At 38.8% G+C, this 21,259-nt stretch overlaps 1 protein-coding gene across 1 annotated transcript in view; it reads left to right on the plus strand.

Annotated features, from left to right (window-relative positions):
* The window catches only part of LOC140734004 (MICOS complex subunit Mic27-like), a 102,425-nt gene extending 82,124 nt beyond the window's left edge, over positions 1–20,301 (plus strand). The window contains exons 6-10 of the mRNA XM_073057583.1: positions 4,307–4,405; positions 7,057–7,148; positions 10,153–10,266; positions 18,172–18,286; positions 18,822–20,301. Of these exons, the coding sequence (XP_072913684.1) occupies positions 4,307–4,405; positions 7,057–7,148; positions 10,153–10,266; positions 18,172–18,286; positions 18,822–18,910 (509 nt within the window). The 3' untranslated portion in view covers positions 18,911–20,301. The remainder of the gene's footprint in view (positions 1–4,306; positions 4,406–7,056; positions 7,149–10,152; positions 10,267–18,171; positions 18,287–18,821) is intronic.
* The last annotated feature ends 958 nt before the right edge of the window (positions 20,302–21,259 follow it).

Genomic DNA, 21,259 nt, shown 5'->3' on the forward strand with positions numbered 1-21,259 from the left:
AAAAAACCTCTCCAACTGTTAAGCACAGGGTGGATCGATCGTGCTTTGGGCTTGTGTTGCAGCGAGTGGCGCGGGAAACATTTCACTGGTAGAGGGAAGAATGAATTCAATTAAATCCCAGCAAATTCTGGAAGCAAACATCACACTATATATTAAAAAAAGCTGGAGATGAAAAGAGGATGACTTCTACAACAGGATAATGATCCTATACACACCTCAAAATCCACAATGGACTACCTCAAGAGGCGCAAGCTGAAGGTTTTGCCATGGCCCTCACAGTCCCCCGACCTAAACATCATCGAAAATCTGGATAAACCTCAAAAGAGCAGTGCATACAAGACGGCCCAAGAATCTCACAGAACTAGAAGCCTTTTGCAAGGAAGAATGGGCAAAAATCCCCCAAACAAGAATTGAAAGACTCTAAGCTGGCTACAGAAAGTGTTTATAAGCTGTGATACTTACCAAAAGGGGTGTTACTGAGTACTGACCATGCAGGGTGCCCAAACTTTTGCTTCGGGCCCTTTTCCTTTTTTGTTACTTTGAAACTAAAAGATGGAAATAAAAAAGTAATCTTGCTTAAAATATTTAAAAAATGTGTCATCTTTAACTTTATGCCTTTTGGAAATCAGGTCATCTTTTACTCGCTTAGCTATTCACAGTAACAGAAATTTTGACCAGGGGTGCCCAGACTTTTGCATGCCACTGTATACCCTTCTGCAGTATATCCTTCTATTCCCTGCCTGTTCATGTGCCTCTCCAAATGCTTCTTAAACGTTACTGACATAACTGCTTCCATCACTGGCTCTTGCAGTGCATTCCAGACACCTACCATTCTCTGTAAAAACACTTGCCAAGTAAATCTCCTTGAATATTTCCCCCTCTCACTTTCAACCCCTGCGCTCTAGTATTTGAGAAGAAGACTTAGATTGTCTACTCCATCTATGCCTCTTATAATATTATCAAGTCCGCACTCAATTTGCAGTGCTCCAGAGAAAACAGTCTTTGTAGGTCTCTAATACTCTCTAATCCAGGCAATATCCTGGTGAACCTTCTTTGCATCTTCTCCAAAACCTCGACATTTTGTAATACTGCAACTAGAACTATACACAATATTGCAAATGTAGCCTGACCAAAGTTTTATACAGCTGCAACATGACTTCCCCAATATTATATTCTCTACCAACTGATCATACGTCTTTACTATCCTGTGTTGCCACATTCAGGGAGCAATAGACTTGCACCTTATGATTCCTCTAAGTCAATGCAGTGCAGCATCTGTTATCCCCACTGACTGCAAGCAGTCCCAGGCTTCTGACCATACAGATCAAATGTTGAGAACTTCATATTCATGCCTCAACAATGCCTGAGCTGTGCATAAGGGGATGCATTACTACACAAACTATACACACACTTGTCCTGTCAGTCTCCTCCTGCCTCATCTGTAGAATGGTCTTCAGTTCTCAGAGTAGCCTCATCAGCCATTTTGGAACCCAGAAAAGCAGAGTGGAACCAGAGAATCGTCAATCCCAACAGACTGCCGAAGAAGACAGGTTATTGGCAGGCATGCTTTCCGTTAATACATGCTGTTTGGTGCTCTGGATCTCTGATTAGTGACTTTATTTCATGTTATTGTCCTAAATATAGGATAAGAAAGTGATAAAGCAGTATCATTCCTTCACAACATTGTCTTAGCAGAATTAGAGTCTGAATTAGAAAACTGTGGGAATATTCATTAATTCCAGTGCATGTATTTCAAGCTGTTATAGCACCATGCTCATGGTGTTGAAAGTGAAACCCTTTTTTTACCGGGCATCTCTAGAAATGGCTCGTTAGCCCCTCGCTAACAGACATGGGCCTCCACACCGAGAAAACCCAGCTTTCTCCGGCTTCGTACATCTAGAGTGTATATGACATTCATCCCACCAAATCCGTGAGATTGAGATGTCTCACCCGGCCAAACTTCGGTTTGTGTGAATGCTGTGTGATTTACTGCTCTGATGTAGCCCGCGGCATGAAATAACACTGCATACAATTATAAAGTGGTATATTTATGAACGTTAACTAAAGAGTAAAGAAAAAAAACAAAAAGGGCCCATTATAATTAAACAGTCAAATGTGCACAGGTTGGAGCTCAAATCTTCCAAAAGCCATATTCACCGATCCTCAGTAGACCGCCGCACCTTGGCTGCATCGAATTGTGTTTTCCTACCAGATCGAATCCTATGACCGGTTCCCTCCATATCTTCTCTCTTCATCTCCCACCAAACAAGGACCAAGCCCCACACCGGTGTCAGTCACAAAAACCACTCCCCAAGCCTTCTCTGGAACCTTCTCCCCATTCCACTTTCCTGATTGGATGACCCACATTCCAAAGCATCCCTTATCTTTAACAGTAACTCAAACACTGCTTCTATAGAAAGATCATTACATGAAATACCCACAACATTAGCAGTAAAACCATTACCAGGGTGTTACAAAAGGAAATGTGATTAATCAAGGTATATTGGTCATGCGATAAGCTAGAGTTTCAAAAAACAAATGGTTATAAAGTTTCAAAGGTACAGTTAATGTCAGAAATGTATACAGTATACATCCTGAAATTCTTTTTCTTCGCAACCATTCACGAAAACAGAGGAGTGCCCCAAAGCTCTCCTAGCTCCCCCCACGTGTAAGCAGCAACAAAACAATGATCTCCCCCCACCAGCAAAAAAGCATCAGCGCCCTCCACTGAACACTCAAACGTGCAGCAAAACATCAATAAAGACACAGACCTGCAGTACCCCAAAGACTACTCGTTCACCCAGTAATTCAATATACCACAAGCTCTCTCTCTCTCCCTAATGAGGGGAGAAAAGGTGTCCCCATTTCACAGGGAGAGGGGAGACATAACAAACAACTTCCTGGTTTATGATGTTAGAAGTCCGTTGTGTCACTTTTTTTCCGAGCTCTGTGCCCAAAGAATTCTGGTTCTTTGAAGGGAGTGAAGGTCTCAGCCCATTGTTTATTCCCTTACATAGATGCTAAAAATCTGGTATAAAAGATAAAATGTTTGGAGACATCCCAGTGTTCACTACATCAACCATCTCCCTCAGTATGTTCGATTAGATTTATTAGAAATGTTTTTAAAGTTGCTCTGTCACTGTTTTCCCCAGCTTTCCAACTTGCTGTCCTTAAATAGGAGAGTGTGGAATTTTCTCACTATTTTCCTTTGCATCCTGAGATGGAACCATGTCACCAAGATTTGTTACTCCAATAATTTTCTTCACTACTTTCAACATCCAGCTTTAAAAATTTTTGGCAAGTCCTCATCCTAGATTTAATATTAATTGTCTTACGATGTGAAGGATGCAGCATATTTTTTTGCTGTAAGCACTGATATAAATAATGTCTGCCATTTGTAAAAAAATTTCAGTGGCACTATCTGTTTTTCCTGCTGGAAGTGTAAAATTGTTTCTTATTGATTTTATTGTCCTGCTCCCTTTGTATATAACCACCTATATTCTGTTTTGAAGGATTTTGTAGTTGTGTATCTCTGCCATATTGGAAGTTTCACTCATTCAGCCTAATTTGCCTTTGCTATTACTTCAACACTGAACTTGCACTTTAGTTTTGGTTGTATTTTTGACAGTTGGAGGTCTTCTCCCTTATGGATATAAATGTTCCATTTCACAGTAAACTACTTAACACCTCTCAGCTGTCTCTGATGGGTTTACCCATGAACAATTTTACGTTGATGATTACGCACATTCTCTGTTTTATTTTTTATCAAAGTCAGCCTTGACTGAAGTTTAGGGTATTAGTATCCATTTGATGTTCGTTATTTTAAACACCATGCTGAATTTAATCATATTGTGTTTTGATATTGATATTTCAATTATTAATTAAATATGGCTCATTACTTTGGGGTTGCACAGTAGCATAATGCTTTACAGTGCAGGCGACCCAGGTTCAATTACCACTGTTGTCTGTAAGGAGTTTGTACATTCTCCCTGTGACCCTGTGGGTTTCCGTTGGGTGCTCCAGTTCCTCCCACTTTCTAAAGACATATCAGCTCGCAGGTTAATTGGTTATTGTAAATTGTCCTGTGATTACGCTAGGATTAAGTTGCGGGATTGCTGAACAGTGCAGCTCGAAGGGCCAGAAGGGCCTGCTCCAAGCTCGATCTCAATAAAAAAAACCAAAATTAATTACTGATAGCTGTGTTTCCTGTTGGGATTCTTAGACATATGTTGCAATTTTATTGATCTGGTATTAATGCCCTGCCAAGGGTGCAGTAGGAAAACATTAATCTGTTTATTTCTTGAAGGTGCCTATGTCTTTCTCAAGAATCCGCCTGAAGGTTTCTTTCCAAGAATGAGTGTGATAACAGTATCCGGGTTGGCTGGACTAGTTCTGGCATCAAAAGGTGCGTAGTGATCACAGTAGTTCCTTCAAGATATAAAGAATGAACTCTCCTCCTGGATCCGTGTGTGTATTGATCCATCTTGTAATATTTCAGTTTGATTTTGTTTTTTGTGATCATCGAACCCTCACTAAGCAGAAGCAGTCAAGTTCCAAACAAAATTTGGAACAGATTTTAATTGTTAATCAGCCTTGATGTGGCTGAATAGTATTGTTGATCTGAAACATAACTAATGTTTAGAAACAGAGGACAATAGAAGGTCACCATGTCTGATATAACAGTAAAAGTGAAGCAATGTTTAAAATAGCCTGACATGATAAGCCTTAAATAATGTCTTTCTATTTGGGGTTCATTCTGAAAGAGCGCATTTGTTTAACTATGAGCAGTGTAACTAAAAGACATTTCTGAAATCTGTAGTTCCCTCTATCAGAGGCTATTTTATTATCAGAAAGCCCAAAATAATTATTTTTTTCTTTCTTAGAGGGTGAACATGGTCTCTCAGTAATCTTTTAACCAAATGCTGCACTTTGAAATAAACATGATTTTATTATATTGCAGCTGTAGAGATAATTGTTTTTTGTTATGATTTACTAAGTTTATGTAAAATATTCTCATCAATTTCCAGTCTTATGAACTTTTAATGCCAAGTATTTAAAAGGATATTTGATGACTTTTTATCCTGTGTAGGATGAAAGAACTGTTATGTAACACATAACAATTGTTATGTAACACTGCCTGTTGTTCTTTTTTATTGGAAGTATTTTCCTACATGTTGTTTCAGTATAAAGTATGTTTACTTTCCCAATGAGGCAGCTTTATAGAACAAGTACCGTAGATTTCGCACTACAGAGCGCACCTGATTAAAAGCCGCTGGCTCTAATTTTAGAAAGAAAATCAATTTTGTACTTGTACAAGCCGCACCGGATTTTAGGCTGCAGGTGTCCCACGTTGTAATATGAGATATTTACACAGAAAGATACTACACGTGAGGATTTTTTAACTTTTAATTAAATCCATATGGTAACATAAACAAATACATATTGCAAATGCTTTTTTTCGAACCGTGCCTCTAACACGGCTACTTTTAAATATACATACGTATCGGTAACACACAAATTACGTTGCGTATACTTTTTTACTGAACAGTGCACGAACAACATTCCAATATCTCCTAAAATATATATACTGCAGCCTACCAGGAAAAGTTATTGATCGCCTTTAACTTAAAAGCAGCGTTTCGCTCGGGTCTAATGCCGCTCGCCCCCCACCTTCCCGTTTATCGCAAACTGGTATTTCCCACAAGACGCGGCGAAACCGGATGTGATGTCATAGCATCCCGGGATGTAGTACAGAAAACAAATATAGTTAAAACACTTCTAACTTTAACTAGAAAATACTAACAAATGAATTACTAAGCGAAAATATTATAAACTAAATAACTGCCATAAAGGCAGCACAATGCTTTTCTTCGAGTGTTTTCCATGTTGATGAGGGTGAGTACAAATGACTGATTTACAATAATTTAATTGTGAAAGTGCGCTTGATTTATCGTACAATTTCATTGGACCTCTGTGAACTACTCATCAATTTTATTGGTCTACTGTTACGAGGCAAAATGTTTTTGGCGGCATGAAAAAAAATCATGCATTAGCCGCACCGTAGTAAAGGCCGCAGTGTTCAAAGCTGTTCAAAATGTGGGAAAAAAGTAGCGGCTTATAATCCGACATCTACGGTAATCAATTAGATTGACTCAACAATTCATAAAATACTTCAAACTCATTGTTTTAGAAAGTCTGATGATTTTCTGCCTGTGACCAGCAAAAGGTGAAACTGAGAGATCCATAGTGAATCACTTTCCGTATTTGAAAATTGAATGCTTTGAGCAGTGAGGGAACAACTTGAATGCTTGAGGGAGAATGCTTAAAAGAGTTGGTCTTGTGAAACAACCCACAGTGTGGGGCAATGTAATAAGACCAGTAGCTCAGCATCATAACGTGAAAACAATTTGTACCAGTTGAACTACATGAACCTGATCATAACTGATAATCTGGTTTGTTTTGTGAAAATAAGGAAGTATCTGTTTTAGCTCACCAAATGCTTACACAATCCACTTTCAAAGCACTTTTTAAAGAAGTCATGCTAAATATACCTTTATCTATTTTGCTTCACATTTGAATGATTTTGCATTTTTGGCAGTGTGAGTTCTCCCAAAAAATGAGATGCTCAAAATGCTAACACTAGTAACTGTCTTGTTTTAGTCCAAGAAGTTATTAATCAAGCTCAAATATGCAACTATGGCTATGGCTTACTCTTATTGGGGTTCATTGTTCGCTTTGAAAGCATATGCAATGATTTCATCTTTCAAAACTTAGTCTCTGCTGTAAATCAGGGCACACAGATGACTTTGAATGCAAAGAAAGCAAACATTAAATTCACAATAAAATGAGCAAATTGCACCTGAATAGGAATAGCAAATGTTTTCAAGTTGATGTAGCACCTTCCCCTTCTGCCCAATAACTAATAATAAGTATGATTCTTTGCTTTTGATCTCAGTCTTTAAAATGTTACAATTTGAGTTTATCTTGCCCAAAACTTGCATAAGCCTTCGTCACTTTCTTATGCCTGATGGCACTAATGGATTTTAATTTGCACAGGTTCACGGGTTCAGAAAATGGTATATCCAGTTGGACTTGCAGCTGTGGGAATGGCCATTTGCTACCCCCAGCAAGCTATAGCTGTAGCTAAGGTAATATTTTTCACTGTTACATGTTTTCCTACCTAAAGTAGGTCAAAATAAAAATCTTTTAAAATGCTTTTTTGACAAGCACAACCAACAAAATATAATTTTTTTAAATTGTTAATTGTTGGCTGAAGAGTGTGGCACTAGAGCATTTTTTTTTCCTTGGAGGTATTTGCAGGAAAGTCAACAAGGTAGTTATGGTACTATACATTGCTACTATGCCAGACGTCGTGATTATTAATTCCATTTTGAAACTGGGTCTTGAACTCATGCAATTAGATAAATTAGATTAAGGCTAGTAACAGTTATGATCACCCTCTCCAACTGTACCATGTTATGCAGGCAAAAGGACCCACATTATTGTGTACATTTAGGAGTGGGGTGAGGCTGAGAATGCATAGTATCATCTCAGCTCACCCCTGGCCTGTTGCAGCACTCCACAGCTCATGGAATTCGTGCCTCCCTACTCCACAAATCATTTTCAGAATCAGGTTTATTACCACTGACAAATGCAGTGAAATTCATTGTTTTGCGACAGTAGTGCAGTGCAATACATTTTTAAAAAACTTGCTGTAAGTTACAATAAGAAATAGATTAAAATAATATAGAGCAAAAAGACAGCAAAATAGTGAGGTAGTATTCATGAGTTTGTGTACCATTCAGAAATCTGATGACAGAAGTGAAGTTGTTCCTGAAGTGTTGAGTGTGGAAGGCAGTGAAAACCCTCTACCCATAAGAGAGTGCCTCCCATACTAGGAGCCCCAATCAATTCACCACGTGATTGATCGGCTGCATGCATACTCGCCACTTTCTCGCAATTGATCTAATAAGGTACACTATACCTGCTATCTGTCCAGCAAACAGAAATCATCATGAAAAGCAAATTTTGGTTTTCATTTTTCTGACAAGGAGTAGTCAATGATAAATTGTGAAATAGTTTTCCTAGAACAACTTTTCGTTGACAACTGATTTGCTGTTAGACCTAAACCTTGCACCAGTTTACTGTACCAAAAGATTATAGCCAATAAAGGAATCTAGATAGGTTAAGTGGGTGACAACAAGGTGGCAGGTGATAGGATAAAATATGAAAATATTCACTGATATTTCTTAAATGGGTTGAAACTAGTGGTTGTTGATGTATCAAGGCATTAGGAAAAGCTGCTTAATGAGATATAACAAACAGTTCTGTAGAGCCACCAGATATTTAGGGAAAATGGTATATTAACCTTTATTTCAAGGGCATTTGACTAAAAATGCAGAACTTACTGAGAATTTCTTGGACTTCAACATTCATTGGGAGTACCGTGCACATTTTCAATCTGTTTTGACAAAGAATAAACAGTATATATGCCTTGGCAATAATGCGGCACAGATTCACCTGATTCGAGTCCCAAGATGAGGTTTGTCCGATGAAGAGACAATTAGCCAATAGTCACTCTTGTTCAGAGGAACGAAAAAAAATTAGCATTGTAGTCACCAAAATTATAGTACTATTGCTTAAGAGATGAGGTGAGATGAGATTTTGAAATGCAGTTTTTCTGTAGTACAGTGGATTTTGGTTAATTGGGACGCATCAGGGCCAAGATATTTTGGCTAATGTCAAATCTTTTTGTGGTATCTTAAGGGTCTGAATTTTTAAAAGTCAAGATAAAAAGCAAAATTAGCAGAAGTCACTGCTTTTTTAATTGGCATCTGACTGCCCAATTAGATAACATAACAGAAGCACACATAACTGAAGGTATTTAATAACTGCTCTAAACACAGTGTAGTGTATAATAGGCACACAAGTGCATCCAACTGATCACAACTGATCAGTTGCACACAAGTGCATCGACACTGTTCAGCAGCAGTCTTCTGTCCCAATTAAGTGGCATAATGTCCCAAATAAGCAGCTGCCCCTATCATCCGATGGCCCAATTAACAGGAATCCACTATATATTTAAAGCTGAGACCAGCTGATATTTTGGCAAGAAGAATCTTAGGCTGTAGGTATGGGGTGGCAAACTGGACATGAAACACAAAATTATTCATGAAAGTTCAATGGTTCAGGTTCTATTTAACCCCAGGAAGAAACAAATGGTAGAGGAATACTCAGTATATTGGAGCTGGGTGACAAATCTCTATCACCAAGACCAGTTCAGTGGTAAGATCACTGACTGGGAGGAGTAAACCTGACAGGCAGTTACTGGACTATCCAGTTCAATTGGGTATACTTAAGCACTACGTGTCTGTCAGTAGTGGCAGTGGAATTACCTCACAGTCTAGCCAGTAACCTCAGTATCAAGCATTGTAATAGATAACAAATTTGTTCAATGAGTAAGAACATGCCAAGAGCATCACAACCATACCAGGAAATAAGGATTATCCTACTTAAGATACAACATATGCCTATGTGAAAGTGAAATAATTGAACAGTAGTGATGCCACAGCAAAGGATCAGATTGAAACTAAGTGAAAATTCACACCGCGATGTATCCATGATCATTAGAATAATGGTGGAATATAGCACATGAGTATAAAAGGCAAAGCTGAAGACTTTGCAACCACCTTCAACTAGGACAACTGAATGCATGGTCCATCTTAGCATCCCAGATGTGCATTTAGAAACTTCAGTTTCAAAGAAAACCAGGGAGAAGAGTCAACTTTCTGGAAGAGGAGAAAACTTTGATTCAAAGCTTTCTAATTTTTTCAATGTAATAAAAAGAATGCTGATTCATGCAGGTGCTAAGCCCAGTGATGTAAAAACATCATATGTATCTTAGAATAATAATTATTTAATGTAACATAATTTACACTGGGACGGTTTTCTTTAATTTTAAGTATTTGGGAAGCTCTTTTTTTCACCTTTAATTTATAGTTTTTTTTCAACAACAAATTATTTTAAACATTCCAAATTCAAAGCTGATGTAGGTTTGTGCTAATTCCAGTTAAATGTTTAGCACTCAAATCTTTAATATTGGGGAAACAACATTAACTAGTGAAGTTGTAAATATTATATTTTTCTCTTTAGTTTTCTGGCCAGAAAATGTATGCCATTAGTCAAGGGAGTTATGAGGCAATTCGATCCCTCTGGAAACAGAGTCCTCAACAAAAAAAAGGAATGACAAAGAATGAAGACCTAGAGGTAAATTAGATTTCTGTCGAATTTGAACTCTTAACATTGATCTAGAATGGAATGAAACCTATGAAATATTTAATCAAACACTTTTCAGGAATGACAATTTTTTCTTGAAGTTATTTAAAAATAATGCATTTATTTATATGGTTTAGAATGTGATCTACATAAAACAAAGATCTTCCAAGGTTGCAATGAGCCTTTTCCTAAATGTAAACTTACTCGTATAGTAATTGTATTTCACACAAAAATGCAAACATGATCCTCAGCTGGCACAAGGATTGGCTTTCTTTTCATTCAATTCTCTTAGATTTAATCCTGTGCCCTAAGACTTTTTGAATCTCATCTCTGGTGTGTAAGTATTAATCGTAAGAACAAATCTCTCCAGTGCAATGTTTTAATATGTTCTTTTTCATTGGGGGTTCGGTGAATTCTTGGGCTGTAGAGGTATCGCCAGAGGCATAGAAATATCCTCATCTGCCATCTATACAGATATCTTAACAGCATGAGTTAATGACTAATATAGATAGATAGATAGATAGATACTTTATTCATCCCCATGGGGAAATTCAACTTTTTTTTCCAATGTCCCATACACTTGTTGTAGCAAAACTAATTACATACAATACTTAACTCAGTAAAAAATATGATATGCATCTAAATCACCGTCTCAAAAAGCATTAATAATAGCTTTTAAAAAGTTCTTAAGTCCTGGCGGTAGAATTGTAAAGCCTAATGGCATTGGGGAGTATTGACCTCTTCATCCTGTCTGAGGAGCATTGCATCGATAGTAACCTGTCACTGAAACTGCTTCTCTGTCTCTGGATGGTGCTATGTAGAGGATGTTCAGAGTTATCCATAATTGACCGTAGCCTACTCAGCGCCCTTCGCTCAGCTACCGATGTTAAACTCTCCAGTACTTTGCCCACGACAGAGCCCGCCTTCCTTACCAGCTTATTAAGACGTGAGGCGTCCCTCTTCTTAATGCTTCCTCCCCAACACGCCACCACAAAGAAGAGGGCGCTCTCCACAACTGACCTATAGAACATCTTCAGCATCTCACTACAGACATTGAATGACGCCAACCTTCTTAGGAAGTACATTCGACTCTGTGCCTTCCTGCACAAGGCATCTGTGTTGGCAGTCCAGTCAAGCTTCTCGTCTAACTGTACTCCCAGATACTTGTAGGTTTTAACGTGCTCCACACGTTCTCCATTAATGATCACTGGCTCCATATGGGGCCTAGATCTCCTAAAGTCCACCACCATCTCCTTGGTCTTGGTGATATTGAGACGCAGGTAGTTTGAGTTGCACCATATCACAAAGTCCTGTATCAGTTTCCTATACTCCTCCTCCTGTCCATTCCTGACACACCCCACTATGGCCGTGTCATCAGCGAACTTCTGCACATGGCAGGACTCTGAGTTATATTGGAAGTCTGATGTGTACAGGGTGAACAGGACCGGAGAGAGTACGGTTCCCTGCGGCGCCCCTGTGCTGCTGACCACCGTGTCAGACCTACAGTCTCCCAACCGCACATACTGAGGTCTATCTGTCAAGTAGTCCACTATCCAATCCACCATGTGAGAGTCTACTCCCATCTCCGTTAGTTTGTGCCTTAAGATCTTGGGCTGGATGGTGTTAAAGGCACTAGAGAAGTCAAGGAATGTAATCCTCACAGCACAACTGACCCCCTCTAGGTGAGAGAGTGATTTGTGCAGCAAATACGTGATAGCATCCTCCACTCCCACCTTCTCCTTATACGCAAACTGAAGAGGATCCTGGGCGTGCCTGGTTTGTGGCCTCAGATTCTGTATTATCAGCCGCTCCATGGTCTTCATCACGTGCGACGTCAAGGCAACAGGTCTGAAGTCATTCAACTCCTTTGGTTGTGGTTTCTTCGGTACCGGGACAATACAGGATGTCTTCCACTGTCTGGGTACTCTTCTCTGCTCCAGGCTCATGTTGAAGATGCGCTGTAGTGGTTCTCCCAGCTCAGTAGCACAGGCCCTCAGTAATCGTGGGGAAACTCCATCCGGTCCAGCCGCCTTGCTGGTACAGATCTTCCTCAGTTGACCTTCCACCTGTGCAGCCGTAATCCTGGGCGTGGGCAAGGTCTCCTGTGAGTGGCTATTTTCCTGTGAGGGAAGTAAGCCTGGTGTGGATTTCTGCGGTGAGGATGAGATTGAGCTGTCGAACCTGTTGAAGAAGTTGTTCAGCTGGTTCGCTTTCTCCACATCTCCACTTATGTTCGCCCTCCGCTTTGCACTGCATCCGGTGATGATCTTCATCCCATCCCACACCTCCTTCATGCTTTTTTTCTGCAGCTTTAGTTCTAGCTTCCTCCTATACTGCTCCTTTGCCCCCCTCATCTGTACTCTGAGTTCCTTCTGAACTCTTTTAAGCTCCAACCGATCACCATCTTTAAAGGCCCTCTTCTTCTGGTTTAGGAGGCCTTTGATGTGACTAGTGATCCAGGGCTTATTATTGGGATAACAGCGAACAGTTCTAACAGGGACAACTGCATCCACACAAAAGTTAATATAGTGCAAGCTAGCTAATATTTCTCCTCTCTTTCCTCTTCATCTTTATCCCTGCACTTGCTCAGATCATCTGTTCTACATTTGATCTTATCTATAATTGTGATGATGCCTGTACATTTATCATCAATAGGCAAGTGAGATTCTGTGCAAAACTTCTCATGTCTTCTTTTCCCATGTACATTGCTGAGCAATGAAGCTATTCTTCATTTGTGAACAAAATTTTAAAACATTTCAACTGAAGTCGATGCACAGTTCCTTTACCACTGTGGTCATTAAAACCTTGCGTTAATGTTCTAAGGCCCTTAGTAAATGATAATTAGCAATGAGTCATAGGAGATACCACAGCATATTATCAATAGCATAGTCAAAAAAGCATTTTTAAAAATTGTAGAGATTTTGGAGGTAGCAATTTTCACAGATAAGAGGAATGTAGCTGAAAGCATAACGGAGTAAATTCCATTAGAAATAAAAATAATCAAAAATGTCCTATGATTTGAATACTTTTTTGCCAGATTTTGGAAACTGATGGATGACACTCATAAGAATAAACATTCTACTCATATAAAGCCATGTGGAAGCTATGCAAACCTGAATGACAATCAGAAATAATTTCTAAAGTTTCCAAAAATTAATCTGTATCATTGACTTTATAAGTAGAAGTGATTCCATGATCCTATAAAAGGATCAGGATACCTGGGCTATAAAACTGTAGAACTGATCTGGGCCTGTCCAGCAGGAAGAACAATGCAAATACAGTGTTCTTCAACAACTTGCCACATTTATATTGGTCCTACAGCACAGTAATGGAGGCACATCTCATCTATGCCAAATGTGATGCCTATCTTTGTTAATCAGATCTCTACCTCTCTTATGCCTTTCCTGTCTAAGTACCTATTTAAATATTTTTTAAACAGAATTGTATCTGCTTCTGCCCTCTCCCTTGGCAGCTCATTCCAGACAACCAGTGCACATGGTATGAAGAATTTTACCCCTAAGTTCTTTAAATTTCTCTCCTCCCACCTGTGCTCTCTAGATCTGAACTCATCTGCCCTGGGAGAAAGATTCTATCTATCTTATCAAGGCCACTTAGACTTTATAAACCTCACACCTGTCAACCTCCTATGTTCAAGTGAGATTAAACCCAATTTGTTTAATCAGGTAACTTCAGCCTTCTATTCCAACTCTTATACACATGCCTTGGCCCACGAAGGCAAGCTTAAATGCTGCTTTCACTACCCTCTCCACCTGAGATCGCTGCCAGCTATTCTGTGTTCTGCCGGGCGTGTTCCAGAATATCAATATACCCCTTCCTTAATTTTCCTGTCTCCATGACCTCCCTGGTGAAAGCAGATAAGTATGCATTCGGGATCTGGTATGTATCCCTGGATGCTTGATTGCTTTTTCTTCAGCTACTCTCTTGTGTCTTAAATAAAAGGTTTTAGATATCTTCTTAATTGTATTTGCCATGACCTTTCATGCCTCATTTCCCCTTCATTTAAGTTCTTTCCTACATCCTAAAATAATTCAATGCCAATTCCTAAATGTTATCCTCATAGGCCAAACAGTCCTAGACATTCTCCCTCAGTTTTACATTAATGCTCTCCCACACTCTCTCCCCTCTTGCAATCTCATCTGTCGCACCTGAAACATTGTTAGCTCGGAACATTGAGCTGCTAATCCTGTCTGTCCTTAACTAACTTCCATGATTATAATACCAATCTCTCAGCTAATCTGTTTTACCTGTGTGGCTCATTGATTGCAGGTAAACACAGTGAAGCCTATTGACTCTCTCATCCTTCCCTTAATTGTGACCATCTGTTCTGTTCTATTTTCCACATGAGTCAACTTCCCACCTGGACTGTCACTCTGGATCCCATCCTACTGCCTCACCAGCTTAAACCCTCCTGAGTAACACTAACCAAACTTCCTGCAAGGATATTAGATTCCCTCCAGTTTCAGGGGCAACCCATCCTTGCAAAGGTCCCTGACTCCAGAGGAGTTCCCAGTGATACAAAAACATGAACCACTCCCCCCGCACCATCTCTATAGCTACATCATCATCTGTATTATCTTGCTATTTTTTGTCTCACTGGAATGTGCATAGACAGTAAGCCAAAAATTGCAATACTAGAGATCCTGCTTTTCAACTTTATGCCCAACTCACCTTTGCAGCACCACATCTTTCCTCTTCGAATCATATAATTAATTGAAATGTACAGCACAGAAACAAGCCCTTAATACCCGCCTCATAAATAACCACTGTGGTTCCTATCTATGCAATCCAATTTTCCTGCATTAGGTTTGTATCCTTCTACATATTTTTTATCCAGTTATGTGTCAAATACCTTTTAAACATTGCAGTTGTGTCTGCTTCTGCTACCATCTCTAGACAGCTCATTTCAGATAATCATGATCCTCTCTGTGGGAAAATTCATCCCTCAAATTTGCTTTAAGTTTCTCCCCTTTCACCTTAAATCTGTACCCTCCAGTTTGAGACGACTCCCTGGGATTGACTATCCGTCTTAACTGTGTTCCTCAGAATGTTATAAAACTCAGCTTCTTATATTCCAGTGAAAATAAACCCAGCCTATTCCAATCTCCCCTTATAACTACAGCCCTCCATTCCAGCCAACATCCTGGCAGATCTCTTCTGCAACTTCAATTGTACCGCATCCTTCCTGTAATGTGGTGACCAGAACTATACACAATATACCAGGTATAGACTAACATTGTTTTGGTTGTGTCATTAGTACTGACATGGACCATGATTTCTGCCTGCTTGCACTCCACTTTCAGAATGTTCCGTAGCTGCTCCAAGACATCTTTGAACATGGCAGCTGGGAGGCATCACAGCATCCTGGCGTCTAACACATAGTCACAGAAACACCTATCCCTATGAGTTTCCTATCCCTTTTCACTGCTGCTTGTCTAAACATAGTCCTTTTCTGCTGTACAGCACAGCCAGTTATGTTGCTACTGATTTGGCTGCTGTTACTTTCCTCTGACAAACCATCCCCAACCCTCTACCCACCTAACAATGTTCAAAGCTGTAAACCTCTTAGGGAGGAGAGTAGCCACAGAAGAGTCCTGCTTTGCCTGTCTTTCCTTCCTGGTGATCACCCATCTATCGCCTGTGCTGTTCCATCTTTCTGAAGCTCCTGTCTGTGGCACTTTCTGCTTCCTGTATGCTCCACCCAACCAGGTAGATTGAAAGTAGCTGTTTCCGAGCATACATTCCAGTGGCTGCTATTACTAATCCTTCTAACTACTGATGTAAAGGAAAAGGAATGACTGTTTCTGCTCAGCATTTTTGAGACCTCCATGATCAAACTTCTGTATTTCGACCTGTTTTTGTGCAAGAAAAATACAGTTGCAAGAAAAATTTTGAGAGTCCCTTGTAATTACCTGGTTTTCTGCATTAATTACTCATAAAATGTGGACTGATCTTCATCTAAGTCACAATAATAGACAAACACAATCTGCCTAAACTAATAACACACAAACAATTGTACTTTTTGTGTCTTTATTGAAGATTGTTTAATCATTTACAGTCTAGGCTGAGAAAAATATGTGAACACCTGTATTTAATAATTGGTAGAACCTCTTTTAGCAGCAATAACTTCCACCAGATGTTTCCTGTAGCTCCTGATCAGACTTCCACAATTGCAGAGAAGAATGTTAGACCATTCCTCCATACAAAACTGTTTCAGTTCATCAGTATTAATGGGATACCTTGCATAAGCAGCCATCTTCAGGTCAGGCACAGCATCTCAATTGGATTAAGGTCTGGACACTGACTTGGCTATTCCAAAACACAGATTTTCTCCTTTTTAAACCATTCTGTTATTGATTCATTCCTGTGTTTTGGATCATTGTCTTATTGCATCATTCAACTTCTATTAAGCTTCAGGTGACGGACTGTTGACCTGACATTCTCCTGTAAAATGTCTTGATACAATTTTGAATTAATTGTTCCCACGATTGCAAAGTGACCAGGCCCTAAGGCAGCAAAGCAGCACCAAACCATGATGCTCCTTCCCTCATGCTTCACAGTTGGGATGAGGTTTTGGTTTTGGTGTTGGTGTGCAATGCCTTTTTTCCACATAGTAGTGTGCATTTCTGGCAAAAAGTTCAACTTTTGTCTCATCTGTCCACAGAACATTGTGAAACATCCAGGTGGACATTCAGCTGTATAGTTTTTTTTGAGAGCAGTGGTTTTTTCCATGGTGTCCTTCCATGAACACCATTCTTGTTCAGTGTTTTTCTTATAGTGGACCCTTGAACAGAGACTTCAGCAAGTTCTAGAGATTTCTGCAGGTCTTTTGCTGTTACCCTTGGGTTCTTTTTCACCTCCTTTAGCATTGCACGTTGTGCTCTTGGTGTGATCTTTGCAGGATGCCCACTCCTAGGGAGAGTAGCAACATTACTGAATTTCATTTGTAATTAATTTCTCTCACTGTGGACTGATGAACACTCAGATCTTTAAAAATGCTTTTGTAACTCTTTCCAGCGTGATGCATCTCTACAATTCTTCAAAGGTCCTCTGAAAGTTGTTTTGATCAAAGCATGGTGCACATAAACAGATCTTTCTTGAGAAGAGCAGGCTCTGTCAGCAACCTGACTTCGTGTGTCTTTTTTTTTATAGGGCAGGGCACCTCTACAACCCACACCTCCAATCTCATCTCATTGATTGGAACACCTAACTCCAAATAGTTTTTGTCGAAGGTATTACCCCAGAGGTTCAGGTACTTTCTGAACCTAGACTGGGATTGTTTAAATGCTGTACTTAGTATGGATGAGAAGTACAATCCTTTGTATGTTAGAGTTTAGGCAGATTGTATTTGTCTATTATTGTGACTTAGATGAATGTCAGACCACATTTTATGTATAATTAATGCAGAAAACCAGTAATTGCAAAGAGTTCACAAACTTCTTGCAACTGTGCATGATGCCTATTTTTAAAAAAAGCATGAACAAATCATGACATGTATAACAGTGGTGGTGATGTTTTCTCGATTATAGTCTGTAGTTCTAGTTGTGTACTGGATATGAAAATGGGGTGCAAGTGCTGAAGCTCATCTTAGGCCAGGTCAGGACACAGACGTGTAATGTCAAGTTGTGCTTGATCAAGGTTGTGGGAGCTGTGTGGTGATATCAGACATAAAATGGAACGTCTGCTAAGATCTGAACTAGACAGTTTTATTATGTCATTTTGACCACCAAACAAAATGCCCATTGTGTACAATTTGATGAAGTTGACTTTTGTTAATCAAAAATATTTAATTGGCGTTGAAAAATTCTGCTTGAAAATGAGAATGATGAAAGTGGATGCTGCATTTTTGTTACAGGTTTGTTAATTTTTCCTTTTCAGGTCACTGAAAGACAGGCAAACCCGGGGAAACTTGATAGATTAGAAGACAAATACCCTCCGCTGGCAGAGAATCAGCAGCCAACAATATCAGAAATTGCTTTTCTACCAGCAGAAGGTACTAATCACCTTTTCTAATCACTCTGAACCACTTTAGATGATCAACCTGCTCCTCAACACAGAATCGTGTGTAGTCAGTGTTGGGGCAGTTATTATTTTTATAATTAAATACAGATTTCCTTTCCCTATCATCTGTTCTCTTCCTTATCCCCTCTTTGTGTGCATTTACGTTTCTACGTGTCTCCTCCCCTCCCTTTTTAGTGCTGCTCACCCAGTAATTCAGACAGTAAGATCAAACCATGTCACAGATAATCTATTATGTTGCTTTTACATTGTACCTTGTTCAATGCTAAATGTATGGTTGTACCAGTCTGAGGCTAATTGCTCTCAGGCCAGTTAAATATCAGACTGGAGTTTACTTAATGTCTTTTTCAAGGATAATGTTTGAAAGTGTTGAAAAATAGCATCTCCACGCTGGAAATAGCACCATTTATTTTACTTTTTTTCAATTGTCAGGAACTTTTTCCTGTGCTTTTACGAAGTATGTTTTAGAAATCTAGCATAAAGTAATACTCTTTTTTTTAATACAACAGAAAAACTCGTGAATCCACTTGATCCTAACTTGCTAGACCACGGTCAGGCAAATCCTGAAGATACAGACTTATACAGCACTCGAAGTTAAGGGCCCAGATTACTACATAAAATTGCAATTTAAAGTGTTTGAACCTGTTGGTAGTGCCTAATTTCATAAATTTAGAGAATTAAATTATACCTTTTATGTTAATACGTTAAGTTACTTTATTGTATGGTGCCTATTTATTTGTATCTCTGATTTTTTAAGAAAGTGTTCATAATCCTGTCTCTTGTTTAAAATCTTTTGTGTTCAATTTACACTTGTAATAAATACACAAGCTTGTTTTCTGTCTACACATTTGTAAAACAATTGACTACATCTAGAAAATAGAACAGGGATTGTTTACTTTTCCATTTGCAAACTTAAACCCCCTCCATTCTAATATTACAATATTGGCTCCCATGCCCTTACACCATATGTCTTATCTCCAAGCTTGGATCTTTCTCTAGTTTCCTTCCCACATCACTTTATCATCTGTCTTGGCACCCATGAGAATTCCCCCCACCCCTTGCTCCATTTTCTTGAATCAGCTGAATGTTTTGAATTTCCTTCCCAAACTTGAAGTTCTCTGATATTGTTAATAATGCTCTCCTTGTGGGTGGCTCTGAATTTCTTTAAATCTATCAATGTCTCCCTTCTCAAAAATCCACTCCTTGCATTTAATTAAAGTATTATCTTGTACAACACCAAAGATGCATTTTTGATTTCTGAATACAGGTCTCCGTTCCATCACTACACCTGCTCGCAGAATGAGCTTGACAAAATCTGTCTATCTCATAAGAATGGCTTTCTGCTTACAATTGGAAAACAAACTGACTGTGATATAAATCTTAAACTTCACTGCATTGGGGAGGTTGTGCCTGAATTGGCTGTTTTATGATTTCTATTCATTTGGTCTTGGTCTTGCATTGAGAATCCACTGCAAAATTAGTATGCATTGTAATTGGAAGTTGCAGTTGTTCAAAAGTATTTAGTATTCACTATTATTTCAGTAATCTTGCAATTTATTAGTACAACATGAAATGAGCTTTTAACATCCCCGCACATTTATCAAAGGAACACATCAGGAATCCTATGCACTAGTTAAAAGATGGAATTTCTCAGGACTCAAGGAATTAACATGCCAAAGTAAATGCAAGTACAAGGTAAAGGAAGAATTTAGAAATACTAAAAGGAAATGGTTAAAGAGTGGCTTACATATTTTGTCTCCAGTTTTATAAGTGCAACAGCCAGACCCTTAAGCTGGTATACTCTGACTTTGTCAAATATTTTTGATATTTATGGTTTTTCCTTAAGAGGGAAGACATTACACTGACTTGTCATGTAATCCTAGATACAGATGTCAATGTTGTGATTCCATCATTATGGACAAAGCAGCTACTTTGTGTAAAATATCCACTGCATAATAGTTGGTGACAATAAATTTAGTTCCTAATCCATGTTTTGAATTTGTTGTCATTTCATGTAAGGCACATTAACCTGTGATGTGTGTGTTTTGTCTGAGAACATGAAATACAAAACTGTTGGACACAACACCCAAGGTATTGCTTGTAATAGATCGGAACTTGCATGGCATTGCCAATTTTGCTTTTAGAATCTCAAGAGTTGAAGAATGTCATCAACATGGGGAGGGTTGGTCTGAATTGAGGTGTGTTTTTGGCTTTAGGGTCATAATGTGAATCTGGAATGCTCAGAGAGTGCCGCTCAGGCCTGGATTTAATTGGATCTGAAAGATTCCCAGTTGGATTTGCTTACCTTTGAAAACTTAGTGTGAACACAGCAGTCCTGCTGTTGGCAGAACTGGATTGGACTCTGGTATGGGACAGTCCAGCAGGCAGTGGGACAAAGGACAAGTGACCAAGGCTGAGACCCCAGGGACTTCCATCCTCAGTTACTCAAAATATTCCAATGACAGAGAATGACCACAAGGTTACAGTTTTAAGTGTTCCTCACTTTAGTATCATTTAAGTTTGAAAATGAGGTTCATTGTTTGAAGTCATATTGACAAATCGGTGGTGTATGGCAAGAAAAGTTCTTAGTATTATTTATTACTATTTATTTATTATTATTCAATTTTTTCTTTTTATATTTGCACAACTTGTCTTTTGCACATTGGTTGTTTGTCCATCTTTATGTGTAATTCTTCATTGACTCTATTCTATTTCTTTGTATTTACTCTGAATGCCGACAAGAAAATGAATCTTAGGGTAGTATATGGTGACATTATACATACTTTGATAATAAATTTACTTTGAACTTTGAATATACAGTTTGGCACCTTCAAACTACAGTTGTTTGTTTAAAAAAACTAAAATTACCAATTGATCAGATTGGCGGTCAAGAATGCAGAATGTTCATGTTATTTCATTTATATAACTCATAATATTCATTTTCAAA

This window comes from Hemitrygon akajei, chromosome 10 (genome assembly GCF_048418815.1).
Source record: "Hemitrygon akajei chromosome 10, sHemAka1.3, whole genome shotgun sequence".
Lineage (NCBI taxonomy): Eukaryota > Metazoa > Chordata > Chondrichthyes > Myliobatiformes > Dasyatidae > Hemitrygon > Hemitrygon akajei.